The following is a 12,760-nucleotide window of genomic DNA, read 5'->3' as shown; positions in this document are numbered from 1 at the left end:
GTACACCATGTTGTTTTTCAGTAGGTGAAATGAACAGAAAATAAACATTGAACATAATTTTTGATATGTGGTCTTAATAAGCAACTCTCACTTCAAGGGTATGGCCTCACACAAGGACATCAGTCTTTCTAGGCATCAAGAGTATATGATCAAATGACTGATAGGCACATGAAAAAATGCTCAATATAACTAATTATCAGAGAAATGCAAATCAAAACTACTATGAGGTATCACCTCACACCAGTCAGAATAGCCATCATTCAGAAGTCCATAAACGATAAATTCTAGAGAGGGTGTGAAGAATAGGGAACCCTCCTACACTGTTGGTGGGAATGTAGTTTGATGCAGCCATTATGGAAAACAGTATGGAGATTCCTAAAAAAACTAGAAATAGACTTACCATATATGATCCAGAATCCCACTCCTGGGCATATATCCAGAGGGAATTCTAATTTGAAAAGATACATGCACCCAATGTTCATAGCAGCACTATATACAATAGCCAAGACTTGGAAGCAACCTAAATGTCCATCAACAGATGACTGGATAGAGAGATTGTGGTATATTTATACAATGGAATACTACTCAGCCATAAAAAGAACAAAGTAACGTCATTTGCAGCAACACAGATGGACCTAGAGATCATCATTCTAAGTGAAGTAAGCCAGAAAGAGAAAGAAAAATACCGTATGCTATCATTCATATGTGGAATCTCAAAAAAAAAAAAAAGGACACTATGAATTCATCTACAAAACAGACTCTCAGACATAGTGAACAACCTTATGGTTACCAGGGAAAGAGGGTAAGAAGGGATAAATTCTGGAGTTTGTGATTTACAAATGTTAGCCACTATATATAAAAAATAGATTTAAAAAAGTTTCTTCTGTATAACACAGGGAACTATGGTCAATATTTTATAATAATCTTTAATGAAAAAATATGAAAATGAATATATGTATGTATATGCATGAGTAGGACATTGTGCTGTACATCAGAAATTGACACATTGTAACTGACTCTACTTCAGTGAAAAAAGTGTATGAGGAGCTGTCTTTAAAAATTAAGACAGACCCCAAAGAGTCCCTCCCCCAAATACTCTCATAGCTCGACTTTGCCACACACTTTTAGAATAAATGCTGCAATTTCCATGTAGATCTACTGACATTATGTCTGAGATAAAATGATATTAGCCTACTTGATAGCATTCAGAAGTTCATTGTAATTTCCTGTCTTATTAGGTAGCAGTAGGGAAAAAACACAACAATAATCAAGTATGGATACTTAAATGAAAGAACATTAAAAAGCTAGTGAACTTGGCTTTCTATTAAGTATGCCATGTAATTACCTTTTATCCATTCATTTCACAGTCTGTGTCCTGTATTACTTAATTGAAAAGAAAAGAGAAGACTGCTCATGTGTACACTAATTGCTCAATGTGTAACTGATTGAATAATCTTGTGCTAAATCCTTGAGAGAAAAAATATTAATAAAGACAATATAAAGAAGGCAAAAATAGGAGGATGTCATCCACAAAAGTGTATCCTGCCCTCTTAGTCAAACATGATTTAAGAACAAATAGTGTAAGAAGTAAGTTAACTCCCAACACTTCCCCTTACCCATTTGTCATTAATTTTCTTCAAAATTAAAAAAAAACTCACATCAGATTCAAATATCTGTGAAGAAATATTAATGATGAAAAGCCAATTACTATAACCATTTTATGTATAAGGATGGGAGCTCAAGAGTAGCAAATGGACATTTGCTAAAAGGCTGTTCCACTGAACTTGGAATCAACCATTTTCAAGTTGATGTATTTTCATCCTCTATATATTAAAAATGGTCCATGTCTGAAATTGTTGGTTATGTGAGGAGAATAACTATTTATTTATTTTATCTAAGAACTAAGCACCAAATTAATTTAAAAACCTCAAGACCTGCCCTTAACTAGCTACAAAGATTATTTTTACTTCTGGTTCTTGTCAAGAAATACCATCATGATCTCTTTGATGCCTAAGTCTTTTAAATGTTTTACCATGAAATACAATATTCATAGAGGATCAGCTGAAAGAGGTATAGCCCATTAACTTTTCTAGAGTCTTTAAGTTTTTGCCTGGATTCTCTTTAGTCCATTAGAGACCTTGGAATAAAGTCTTTAGAAACTTGTAATATTTTTTTTCCTGAAATGTACTTTGGTACTAGCACCCAGAAATGCTACAATAAACATCTCTGTGAATTTTATCATTGCATTTTTTTTTGTACAGACATTGGTGAGGCCATCATCTTTTACATCACACAGAGTGTCCTTTTATGAGATCCATGAAAAAATTTTATTTACTTGTTATCCCCAAGAAAAGCTGTTCACTGTAAATACTTCAAATGTTTGTAGTAGTTTTAATACATGTCTGCAAATTCTTTGACATTCCTTTGGTCTAATTCCCCTCTCTTGAATATGGCCTTGCTTTAGTGTCTGTCCTGGAACTAGCTCTGATCAATAGAAAGTAATAGAAGTGATGCTGCATGATTTGGGAGGCTAGGATACAAAAAGCAACACAGCTTCCATCCATTTCTTTCTCTCTCTCCCTCTCTGCCTCCTCCTCTCCACCCTCACGTTTTGGATACCTTAGCCAACATATATAAAGAAGTTCAGCTACCTGAGCCACCATGCTGGAGAAACCACATGGAAGGATCATTTAGACACAGACAGAGATGCTCAGTGAATATCAACTCTTCCAGCCTCAGCTCTTTGCGTCTCCCCAGCATCATGTGCCAAATATTCAAGTGAGAAAACATTGAGATGATTCTAGCCCCAACCTTCCACACATAATATACACACACACCTGTATATCTACACATATAATTTTTTATTGTTTTTGTCTCTCTGTGTATATATATATATATGTATATATATATACATATATATATACACACACATTTCAGTTTCATATCGTGTCTGCTTTAGAAAGAGTATAAAAAAGACAAAATCAGGAGTTGACAGAGAAAGACATAGAAACAGAAGGAAAAAGAAAGGAGATGATAAAAAAAAAAAGTACAGTGCAGAGGAGGGAGGGAGAGAGAAAGAGAAATCGATCCTCACCTACACACAGGAGATAGTCAGCCAGAAAGAGATACACTTAGAAAGAAGAGAAAGACATTGTCATGGCATAATTAACACTCCCAGCATATTCCTTTTGTTGATATTCTTACTGAGAATTTCTGATATCACACTGGGTTTTAACATTATATTGATTTCTCAGCAATTGCTCTATAAATTCTGGGAATCTGACTTTCCTCCAGTCTTAGCTTCAGGACACAATGCTGAACACAGTTTCCTGAAGGCAGCTCAGCCTCTCCCATTTCCTGAGTCAGAGGTAACCCAGGCAGAGAGTGCAGAGTAGAGGCAATTGCCTGACAACTGGGATCCTTCCTGTCGCTCTAGGTGAGTCTTCTGTACTTGCTCTCCCCACCGCCTGCCGCCTGGCTGCAACCATCTCTATACGAACCACATTCACGGCACTAGGCTTCCACCTGAGTTCCCCTTACCTGCCCACCTGCCTTTACCCTCAGAGCACATGTGGTCTGGACAATCTATTAAATGTGGACCTCTGTCTCTCCTGTCTATTTAATACTACTGGCTGGGGTCCTGCTCCAGAACATATACATCAAGCAAAGCCACTATATGTAGTGACAAGCCATAGACTCTACCTGGAGGCAGTGTTCTACTCCCTTTCAATATTATAATTTGCAATATGGACACCTTATTGAGATCTTTCTAATTTTGCTCATCAAAGAAATGGCAGAAGACTCCCCTCACACGGGGACAAAAGCAGAGTTACGCTGCTTTTCAACCACAAGCCAGAAAAAGGAGAAACAAAAATGATGCTTAAGTGTACATATATCCCCATTTCTGCAGAGTCTCCTGACTTAGCAAAGCTATTTGCCTACTGGGAATCAATATGGAAGGAGAACAAAATCTCAGGAATTCTTAAGTACTGTATCATTGACTTCCTTATAACTCTACAATGGTTGGTGTGTAATGCCCACAGGATTTAATGGCGACTGAAATTGCTGTCCTTGTGGTAATCAACAAAACATGGAAGCCTATGAAGCTGTGTATAGGATTAAGTAACACTAAGATATTTACCTCCACTTGAGAAAATAAGGCCCCCTTTAATCTTGGGCATCGTTAGGAACTCCTCACTATCCTTGAGATTGGTTTGCCCTCAGTCACATAAACGCTGCCTATAAATTCTATTTTGTGTCAGTAGAATGCTTCACAGTTTATAAAGCACTTGTGCGTTAATCATATAGAACGAAGCCTCTCTCTGTTCAGGCTGTTTCTGCACAAGTACAGAGTATTATTCACAGATGATGTGCTTCACTGAGCCTGCACAGAATTGTTCACGCAACAGCTGTAAATCAAAATTGACTTTTTGAACCTAACTTTGCATAATTCAACAAGTTCCTCAACATCTTCTGCCTAAGCAGGCTCATGACTTATACGAATCTGCAAAGCTAAATAACTACTCATGACTGTCTCCAAGTGATTAAATTTAAAAAGATTTTGCATTAACAAATCAGGAATGAGTCACTGTGTGATTCTTCACTGATCAAAAAGTGACAGAGAAGATGCCATTGACAAAGGGAAATGTCATAGAATGATGGAATCATACATTTCTTCTCATTCCCAATAATAAGAAAATGACCACAGAAGGAGGGGTTAGATGGACGAAGATAACTGCTATTAAATACTAGTCTGTCAAGAGACAAATTTATCTGATCTTAGTGGTAGGTTTAGTCTTAGCACAGGAGAAGTAATCAGTTCTGCAGCTACTGAATATACTACTCTTAATCATTCCGTTATATGTACGACTGATCAGTGTAAATCAAAAACCCCATTAAGTCAATACATAGTTAATAGGTGCTTCAACATTGCCCAACAATAAAATTTCATTATTGTGCTGAAATCTTTTCTTCCTTTTCCTCAGTGATACAATTATTTGGAAAGATGTTACCCAGCAACTCCACCAACCAGACTTCCTCACTGTCTCCTGCACCTTTTATCTTCTACCACCAAGGTCATTCTTCTGCCCTTGTGATCTGGTCTTGGGCAATGGTAAATTTTTTGTTGCCATCTTTTTCCCCAAGCTCAAGGTACTGGCCCATCCTCAGGCAGTCTGTACCTGGAAAAGCTTTGTTTACTCTACTCATGCCTTTCATGTTTACACCATTCAATGAAAATAGGAAGGAGGAGGAGGACAGTAAATGCTTATTTAGTTCTTACCATGTGTCAGACAATTATTTCATTTTTTTCACAAAAAAACCATATAGGTAGATTATATTATTATTCTCTTTTTTACAGATGAGGACAGTAAGGTTTAGAAGACTTAAGAAACTTGTCCGGGGTCACAGGAAGTAACATAGTAAGGGTTTAACTATGACATAAAGCCCAATGCTCTTAATCAACACACTAATAATTGCACTACTAGTAAATTTCAAAGTCATAAGAGGAGATTAGAATTATCATCACATCACTGTAACCATTCCAAAGTAAGAAAATAATCATACTATGCTGTATAATAAACTCAGCCCTATGGTTTCCACAATGCCTAATTAACTATTATTATTTAGTTACTTTATATGAATGTGTTTTATATCTTCAATTATATTCTAAGTTCATGAAAAGCAACGGCGATGTTTATACATAGCTGCATAAAATTTCTTTAGTGCCAAACACTGTGCTCTTCACAAAATGATCAAAATGTAATGATTAAGATATATATATATCTTCTTTTTACTGAAGTATAGTCAGGTTACAATGTTGAGTCAATTTCTGGTGTACAGCGTAATGTTTCAGTCATACATACACATATATATACACATTTTCCTTTTCCATTATGGGTTACTACAAGATATTGAATATAGTTCCCTGTGCTATATAGTAGGATCTTGTTTATCTATTTTATATATAGTAATTTGTATCTGCTAATCTCAAACTCCTAATTTATCCCTCCCCCGCTTTCCTCTTAAGTAACCATAAATTTGTTTTCTATGTCTGTGAGTCTGTTTCTATTTTGTAAATAACTTCATTTGTATCATCTTTTTAGACTCCACATATAAGTGATATCATATGGTATTTTGTCTTTCTCTGACTTACTACATGTATAACTGAATCACTATGCTGTATACCAGAAACTAACACAACTTGGTAAATCAACTATACTTCAATTTTTAAAAATTTTAAAAATATCATGATTGAGTCAATCATCTATTGTGTGATCTCAAAATACCCGCTTAGAGCCTTAAAGAGTTTAGGTTCCTGAAATCTGATGAATGCAATTTTCCTGAGGAGGGGAGGTGGTAAGAGGCAGAAACAAGGGTTACAATGGTCCAGGGAAGGAAGAGGGTGAGGGATAAAAGGTGGGATGCTGTGCTCAGGGAGGCCTCAGACAGACAAGCAGATGAGGGAAAGCAGAGCATCAGGAGGAGGATGAGAGCCCTGGGTTAGAAATGCATGAGATACACTTGACCTCATTCTGCATTTTATAGGAATGTTCCAAATGTTTCCACGGGGACAAAGAAGAATATCCGAAATTCCACCAGCCTGAAACATATGGAAATGAGCAGATGACACTAACCCCTAAGAAAGGATGCCATTGGCAGCAGCAAGAGTAACAGTGTCCTCTTAGCCGAGTACAATGTTCAGGTAATTCATATGTCATTCCCATTGACCCTTACTCCTGTCCAGCCTGTTCTCCCCTCCAGCTTGTCCACCCCTTCTCAGTAACTCTTCCTACCCGGCATCCAATTGTTCAGATCAAGCCCAGGCAAGGACCCACCTTCCATTCCTCTTGTTTCTCAGTCCTTATATCTAATCCTCAGCAAGCCTTCTGACTTGATCTTGAATACATATCCAGAATCCTTCTACAGAGGTTTCCTTCCATTTCTGTTCTATCACCTGGTTGAAGTTGCTATCACCTCCTGTCTAGATTAGTCTAGCCCCTCACCCCCACAACCTAGCTTCTTGCCCCTGCCTGTTACAGTCTGAAATATACCAGCCTCATGATCATTTCAAGATAATAATCAGGTCACATCACTCCCTTGCTTCAAACAGTGGCTTCCCATCTCACTTAAAATCTAAGCACTGTCATGGCCCACAGGCTTTCCAAGCTCTGACCTTACCTCCTTCTCTGGCCTCTTTCCACCCACTCCATATTCTATTAGAGACCATTCTTTCCCTCATACACACCAACCTCATTAACACCTTAAGGTCTTGCCATTCCCTCTCCCTTAAACACTTTGACTCTGTATCTCCACAGGACTACTCCTTTCTATGAAGCAGGTCTGGGCCACCTTCCCTGACTACTCAAAGCTCAAACACTCCTGCTCTACTGAATCCAGTCAATGGGTATCACCACACCCTCTTCTGTATCTTCATAGCACCTACTGCTATCATTTATTGACTTTTGTGCAGTTTGTCTTTATGTCCTGTTTCTGGACCCCACCTCCTTACACCACAGTTAATGTAGACTCATGAGAGTAAGGACACTTACTAATTCATCCACATTGCTTCAAACACCAGTCATATAGTAAGGACCAGTAAATATTTCCAGAACGAAAAAATCACATGAAAAGTCCTATGTGCCTAAGTCCTTTCTGAAACTGCTGCTTAAGAATTTATTTTTTGACTGTGTTGAGTATGTTTCTACATTCTCAGATGATATTAGAGAAAGTATTTGATATGTTTGCCATAGCAAAAAAAAAGGCAGGACATGTCACCTACATTTTTCTTACACATATATTTTGAGGACATACTTTGGTCTTCCCTGTGGGAATCTAACCTCAGAATTATGAGAATGAAGGAGACAATTCAAATAGTGTAAAAAATTACATGTTGTTTTTCTGGAGCATGCAGTAGAATTTTCTAGCATGATATATTACTATACATGCCTTCAGTAATAAGAGGAACCTGCAAAAATGTTATTTCAGAACATTACATCAGGGAAGAGGTCTAACCCTCTTCACTTTTGCCACAGGGTTTTTAAGATTGTCATTACTGTGCTTACTCGAAACATAATCACAAATAAAAAGTATGTGGAAATGACAGCTATATTAACTTTACCATGTACAGTTAAGTATTCAACATACTTGAGAGCACTGTTCCTTTGTTTTCATAGTGAGCTCCCTAGAGAAATAGACTTGGAGGAAAGGCCTGGTGGAGACAGAGCTGCACTGAACTTGAATTGTACAGCCAGATGCACATAGATTGGAGGGGGTAATGAGGCACTGACCAAACACTGGGCTCTCTGGCTCACACCATATGAACAGAGATGAAATATCTAGAAGTGTCTCAGGCAGACGACCCAAGCAAAGGTATGGTTAAGTCCATGAAGTCTGTCTTTGCATAACTTCCTCCTCATTTAAAGAACCCCCCCACCCACCATGTCTCTCTTTAGTCCCAGGTAGTTTTCTTTGAAAAGAGTAGATACATAGAATTCACTGAATTAAGCCTTCTTGTGGTATTAGAAGAGAGAAATTATATAATGCTCTCATAAAAAGTATGTGCTTGCCTGTATCCAGAAGGAACCCTACTTCAGAATGACACCTGTACCCCAATGTTCATAGCAGCACTATTTACAATAGCCAAAACATGGAAACAGCCTAAATGTCCATCAACAGGTAACTGGATATAAAGAAGATGTGGTATATTTATACAATGGATTACTACTCAGCCATAAAAACTGACAACATAATGTCATTTGCAGCAACATGGATGCTCCTGGAGAATGTCATTCTAAGTGAAGTAAGCCAGAAAGAGAAAGAAAAATACCATATGAGATCGCTCATATGTGGAATCTAAAAAACAAAAACAAAAACAAACAAACAAACAAACAAAAACAAAGCGTAACTACAGGACAGAAATAGACTCATAGACAGAGAATACAGACTTGTGGGTACCAGGGGGGCGGAGGGTGGGAAGGGATAGACTGGGATTTCAAAATTGTAGAATAGGTAAACAAGATTATACTGTATAGCACAGGGAAATATACACAAAATGTTATGGTAGCTCACAGAGAAAAAAATGTGACAATGAGTGTGTATATGTCCATGTATGACTGAAAAATTGTGCTGAACACTGGAATTTGACACAACATTGTAAAATGATTATAAATCAATAAAAAATGTTGAAAAAAAAAGTATGTGCTTTTATAACAGAAGACTCACGAAGAGTTTTAAGAAGTCTTCAGTCTCCCTCTATGCTTTTCATCTTTGATGCTGACATTTCAGGCTGTATGATTGTGGGTTCAGGAGATTTTTTTTAAATAACTTTATTGTGGTATAATTTCTATACAGTACACTACACACATTTCAGAGTACAGTTTGATGAATTTTGATAGATGTATACACCTATGAAACCACCACCACAATCAAGATACAGGAGATGTTTTCAGTCTCTCCTCAAACCTTCCTCCATGGGTAAGGCCCTTGGGCCTCGACTATGTATAAGGCCAGCCCTGGCTCCAGAGGCTTTGTTTCAATAAGGACAAAGTATATATTCCCCCTCCTTAGATTTCTGTTCCTAATTAATAATGGAAACAAATGGAAAAAGCAAAGACAGAAAGAAAAGGTGTATGATAAAGGTCCCCTTGCTGACTGTGAATGCTGGTATTAAAAGGACTGGGCTACTGGGCTTGGGTACACCCAGTCTACAAGATGAGGGGAAGAGAATAACAGAGCAGGGGACTCTAGTTTAAATAGTTTATAAATCTGAGGACGGGTTCAGAGTACTCTAAATTCCGGGAGTGACTTAGAGCTGTGAGACTTAATGCAAGAGACTCTGTTGAATGATTCTAGGCATTCTAACTCAGGTGGCATGCAATTTTTCGTACTGGGCCACTTTTTTCTTACAAGACAGCAGTATTCCTTGGTTCAACCACATACAACTAAGGGTAAGACCCAGAGGGGGAAGAAGGAGTTCACTTTCAGACTCCTTATACTTTGCAAAGCCAGTTCAGCTTAGCTCATGTCACCAATTTCTCAGGATGGACAAAACCCACTTTATACTCTACCCCATGTCCTGGCAGAAGAGACTTTTTATGCTCTCATAGTGCCTTGGTCTCTGGATCCTTTTTCAGTGAATTCTGTCTGTTTCAACTATACAAACAAGGATGCATACAAAGCTCCTGCCAGTTTTAACAAAAAAATCCACATACACCAAGTGTTTGAATTTTAAAAAGGCTTACTGAAAACTCTGGGAATCTTATGGAGTGGCCTCCTGTCATCCTTATCTCAGTGGCCCCCTTGGCCCTTTCTCTCTCCTGTTCCTGGTCCCTGTGCCCTCCTCTCCGGGCTGACTCCCCATTTCTCTCCTTCTTTCATGATATCAGTTCAACTCTTTCTGGCTTCCAACCTCCCAGTTTCCATATTATCATCTATTATGTAGACAGAAAACAATTCAACAGGATCTTGCTCTCTTAAAATGCAGTCTGCACATTACTGTATATAATAAACAACAAGGACTTACTGTATAGTATAGTACAGGGAATATATTCAGTGTCTTGTAATAACATACTGGAAAAGAATCTGAAAAGAAAATATATACTTATGTATGTATATGTATAACTGAATGACTTTGCTGTACAACTGAGACTAAAATTATAAATCAAACACACTTCAATACAAATTAAAAAAAATAAAATCAGTCCAGGTTATCAAGACATGATTCAACACAAATTTATGGCATATTAATCCACTGTGGTCAGCACTGTGTTCAGTACTAGCAGGGAGGGAACTATATCAAACAATAGCTCCCAAATGCCTCATGGCTGAAGAGGTTGGATATGTAGATGTTTCATAATAAAAGCAATTTGGTCAAGGGACAGGAGATAAGTGCTCTATACAGTGTTTTATGAGCCAGGCTGACTGAGAAAAAATAAGACAGGAAACACGTATCTTTACTGAAAATATGCACCCAATAAACATCTTTCTTTAAATGAAGTAAGAAATCCAAGTAGTTCCTCTAAAACCAATCCATGTAAGTGTGCCAATTATGGCTTACACATTTGAATAAGGTAAGCACTGAGGGAGTTTCAATTGAAAAAATTTGATTTTTTTAATGGACACCTAAGAAGAATATCCTGAAAATATAATACTCAGTTCCTACTAGAAGATGAAATAGCAGAGAGTGAGACAGAATGGAGATCTAAATGTTAGATGATTTTATATGCAAGTCACTTTCCTTGAATTTATCAGAAAATCTAAATATACCACTAAACTTAAGCTTCTGATAGTATAGATTCTACAATTGGCACAGAGATCACCAAACCACTTCACTCAGGAATGACAGTTAGGGATTCTTGTATTTGCTCCTGAAGAGCAAAGCTTACATTGCGAGATCCTCTAGGCAAAAAGTATTGAGAGATGGGAAGAAAGCTTAGAGCCTCGGTTGTCAATCCTGGTTACATATGAGAATCACCGGGGGAGCTTTCAAAATGCTGGCTCCTAGGGCAATGCCACCATCGATTTGGATTTAATTGGTCTGGCATGGAATCCAGCCCTTTTTTTTTTTTTTTTTTTAAGTGTCCCAAGGAGGCTCTTAAGAATAACAAATTCCTGGGCTCCATTCCTGAGTGTTTGCATTTCAGTTGATTTGAAAAGACTTCCAGGAATCTTTGTTTTTAAAAGTTTCCCAAGAGTTTCCATGTTTGGCCAGCTTTTAAAAACCACTGATCTAATGCAAAATTGCAGAAAGTGGAGTTAGTTGATTCCAAAATCATAAAGCCAGTATACCAGGGTCAAAAAGTAATGAACTGAGACACTGTTTACGGTGGGATAAAGGCTGTGCTAGGGGTCTGAAGACCTCACGATTTCCTGGACTGCCTGGAAAGCAAAGCTGATGACACTGTGAAGCAGTGAGCAAGACTCTCATTCTTGAACCCTGAGCCCTAAAAAGCTAGACCAAATGACTTCTCCTTCGCCCCCATTTAAGGGCAGACAAATTTATCTCCCCCTAGAAAATCAGGCCACAATAAGCAGCCATATAAGCAGGCATTAAGGCAGAGCTCACTGGTTAACTTTAAGTAAAGCGTGGCTTTCTCACTGCACTCATTATCTCCACATAGAAGGATCTAGTGGGCTGTTGGAAGAGCTGGCATGCGACACCCCGAAGCTTAAGCGCAGCAAGAGGTTTTACACAGAAAAGGCCAATGAGAGTTCTGACACAGACGCCCAACAGAGGGGAGTCCTCTGCCGAATTCTGTTGCAAGTTGAAACAGATCCTGACGTTATAAACTCAACTGGATAAAACAGTAGTACTACACTGTAAGTTCACCATTGGCCCATAGACTTATTTGGGAATAAGGGAGATCCAATTTCAGAACTATCACAGTGGAGTAACTATCAGAAAAGTTTAAAATAACACAAATATTTGTGTAATAATGTAGACAAGTGGAAATAAAATTTCACATACACATATTTGATGGTGATTCATTAGAAATCACAAAATTATAGTATCTCAGGAATAAAAGGGATCTCCTTTAACTACTCATCCATCCAGCAGAACAAAAGACAACTGTGGTGAAGCTTATAGATTTCCCATGAGTACCACCTGATCAAGCTAGACTAAGGGTTAAGAAAGTTGAATTAGCCAGGGAGGAAGGGAGTGGGAAGGTATAAATTAGGAGTTAGGGATTTGTAGATACTCATATATATAAAATAAACAACAGATTTATACAGGATAGCACAGGGAACTATATTCAATATC

General features: G+C 37.8%; 1 protein-coding gene across 19 annotated transcripts in view; it reads right to left on the bottom strand.

Moving 5' to 3' along the window:
- The window catches only part of IMMP2L (inner mitochondrial membrane peptidase subunit 2), a 937,771-nt gene that overhangs the window by 371,542 nt on the left and 553,469 nt on the right, over nt 1-12,760 (bottom strand). For 9 of the 19 annotated variants that reach the window (XM_074367202.1, XM_074367208.1, XM_074367211.1 and 6 more), the window contains one exon: nt 10,523-10,581. The exons of the other annotated variants lie outside the window; for them this stretch is intronic. In XM_074367202.1, coding sequence (XP_074223303.1) covers nt 10,523-10,581 — 59 coding nt within the window. The remainder of the gene's footprint in view (nt 1-10,522; nt 10,582-12,760) is intronic. 19 annotated transcript variants of the gene reach the window in all.

The sequence above is a fragment of the Camelus bactrianus genome, chromosome 7 (genome assembly GCF_048773025.1).
Source record: "Camelus bactrianus isolate YW-2024 breed Bactrian camel chromosome 7, ASM4877302v1, whole genome shotgun sequence".
Lineage (NCBI taxonomy): Eukaryota > Metazoa > Chordata > Mammalia > Artiodactyla > Camelidae > Camelus > Camelus bactrianus.
Note: the sequence above shows the minus strand (reverse complement) of the source record. Positions and strands in the feature narration are given on the sequence as shown.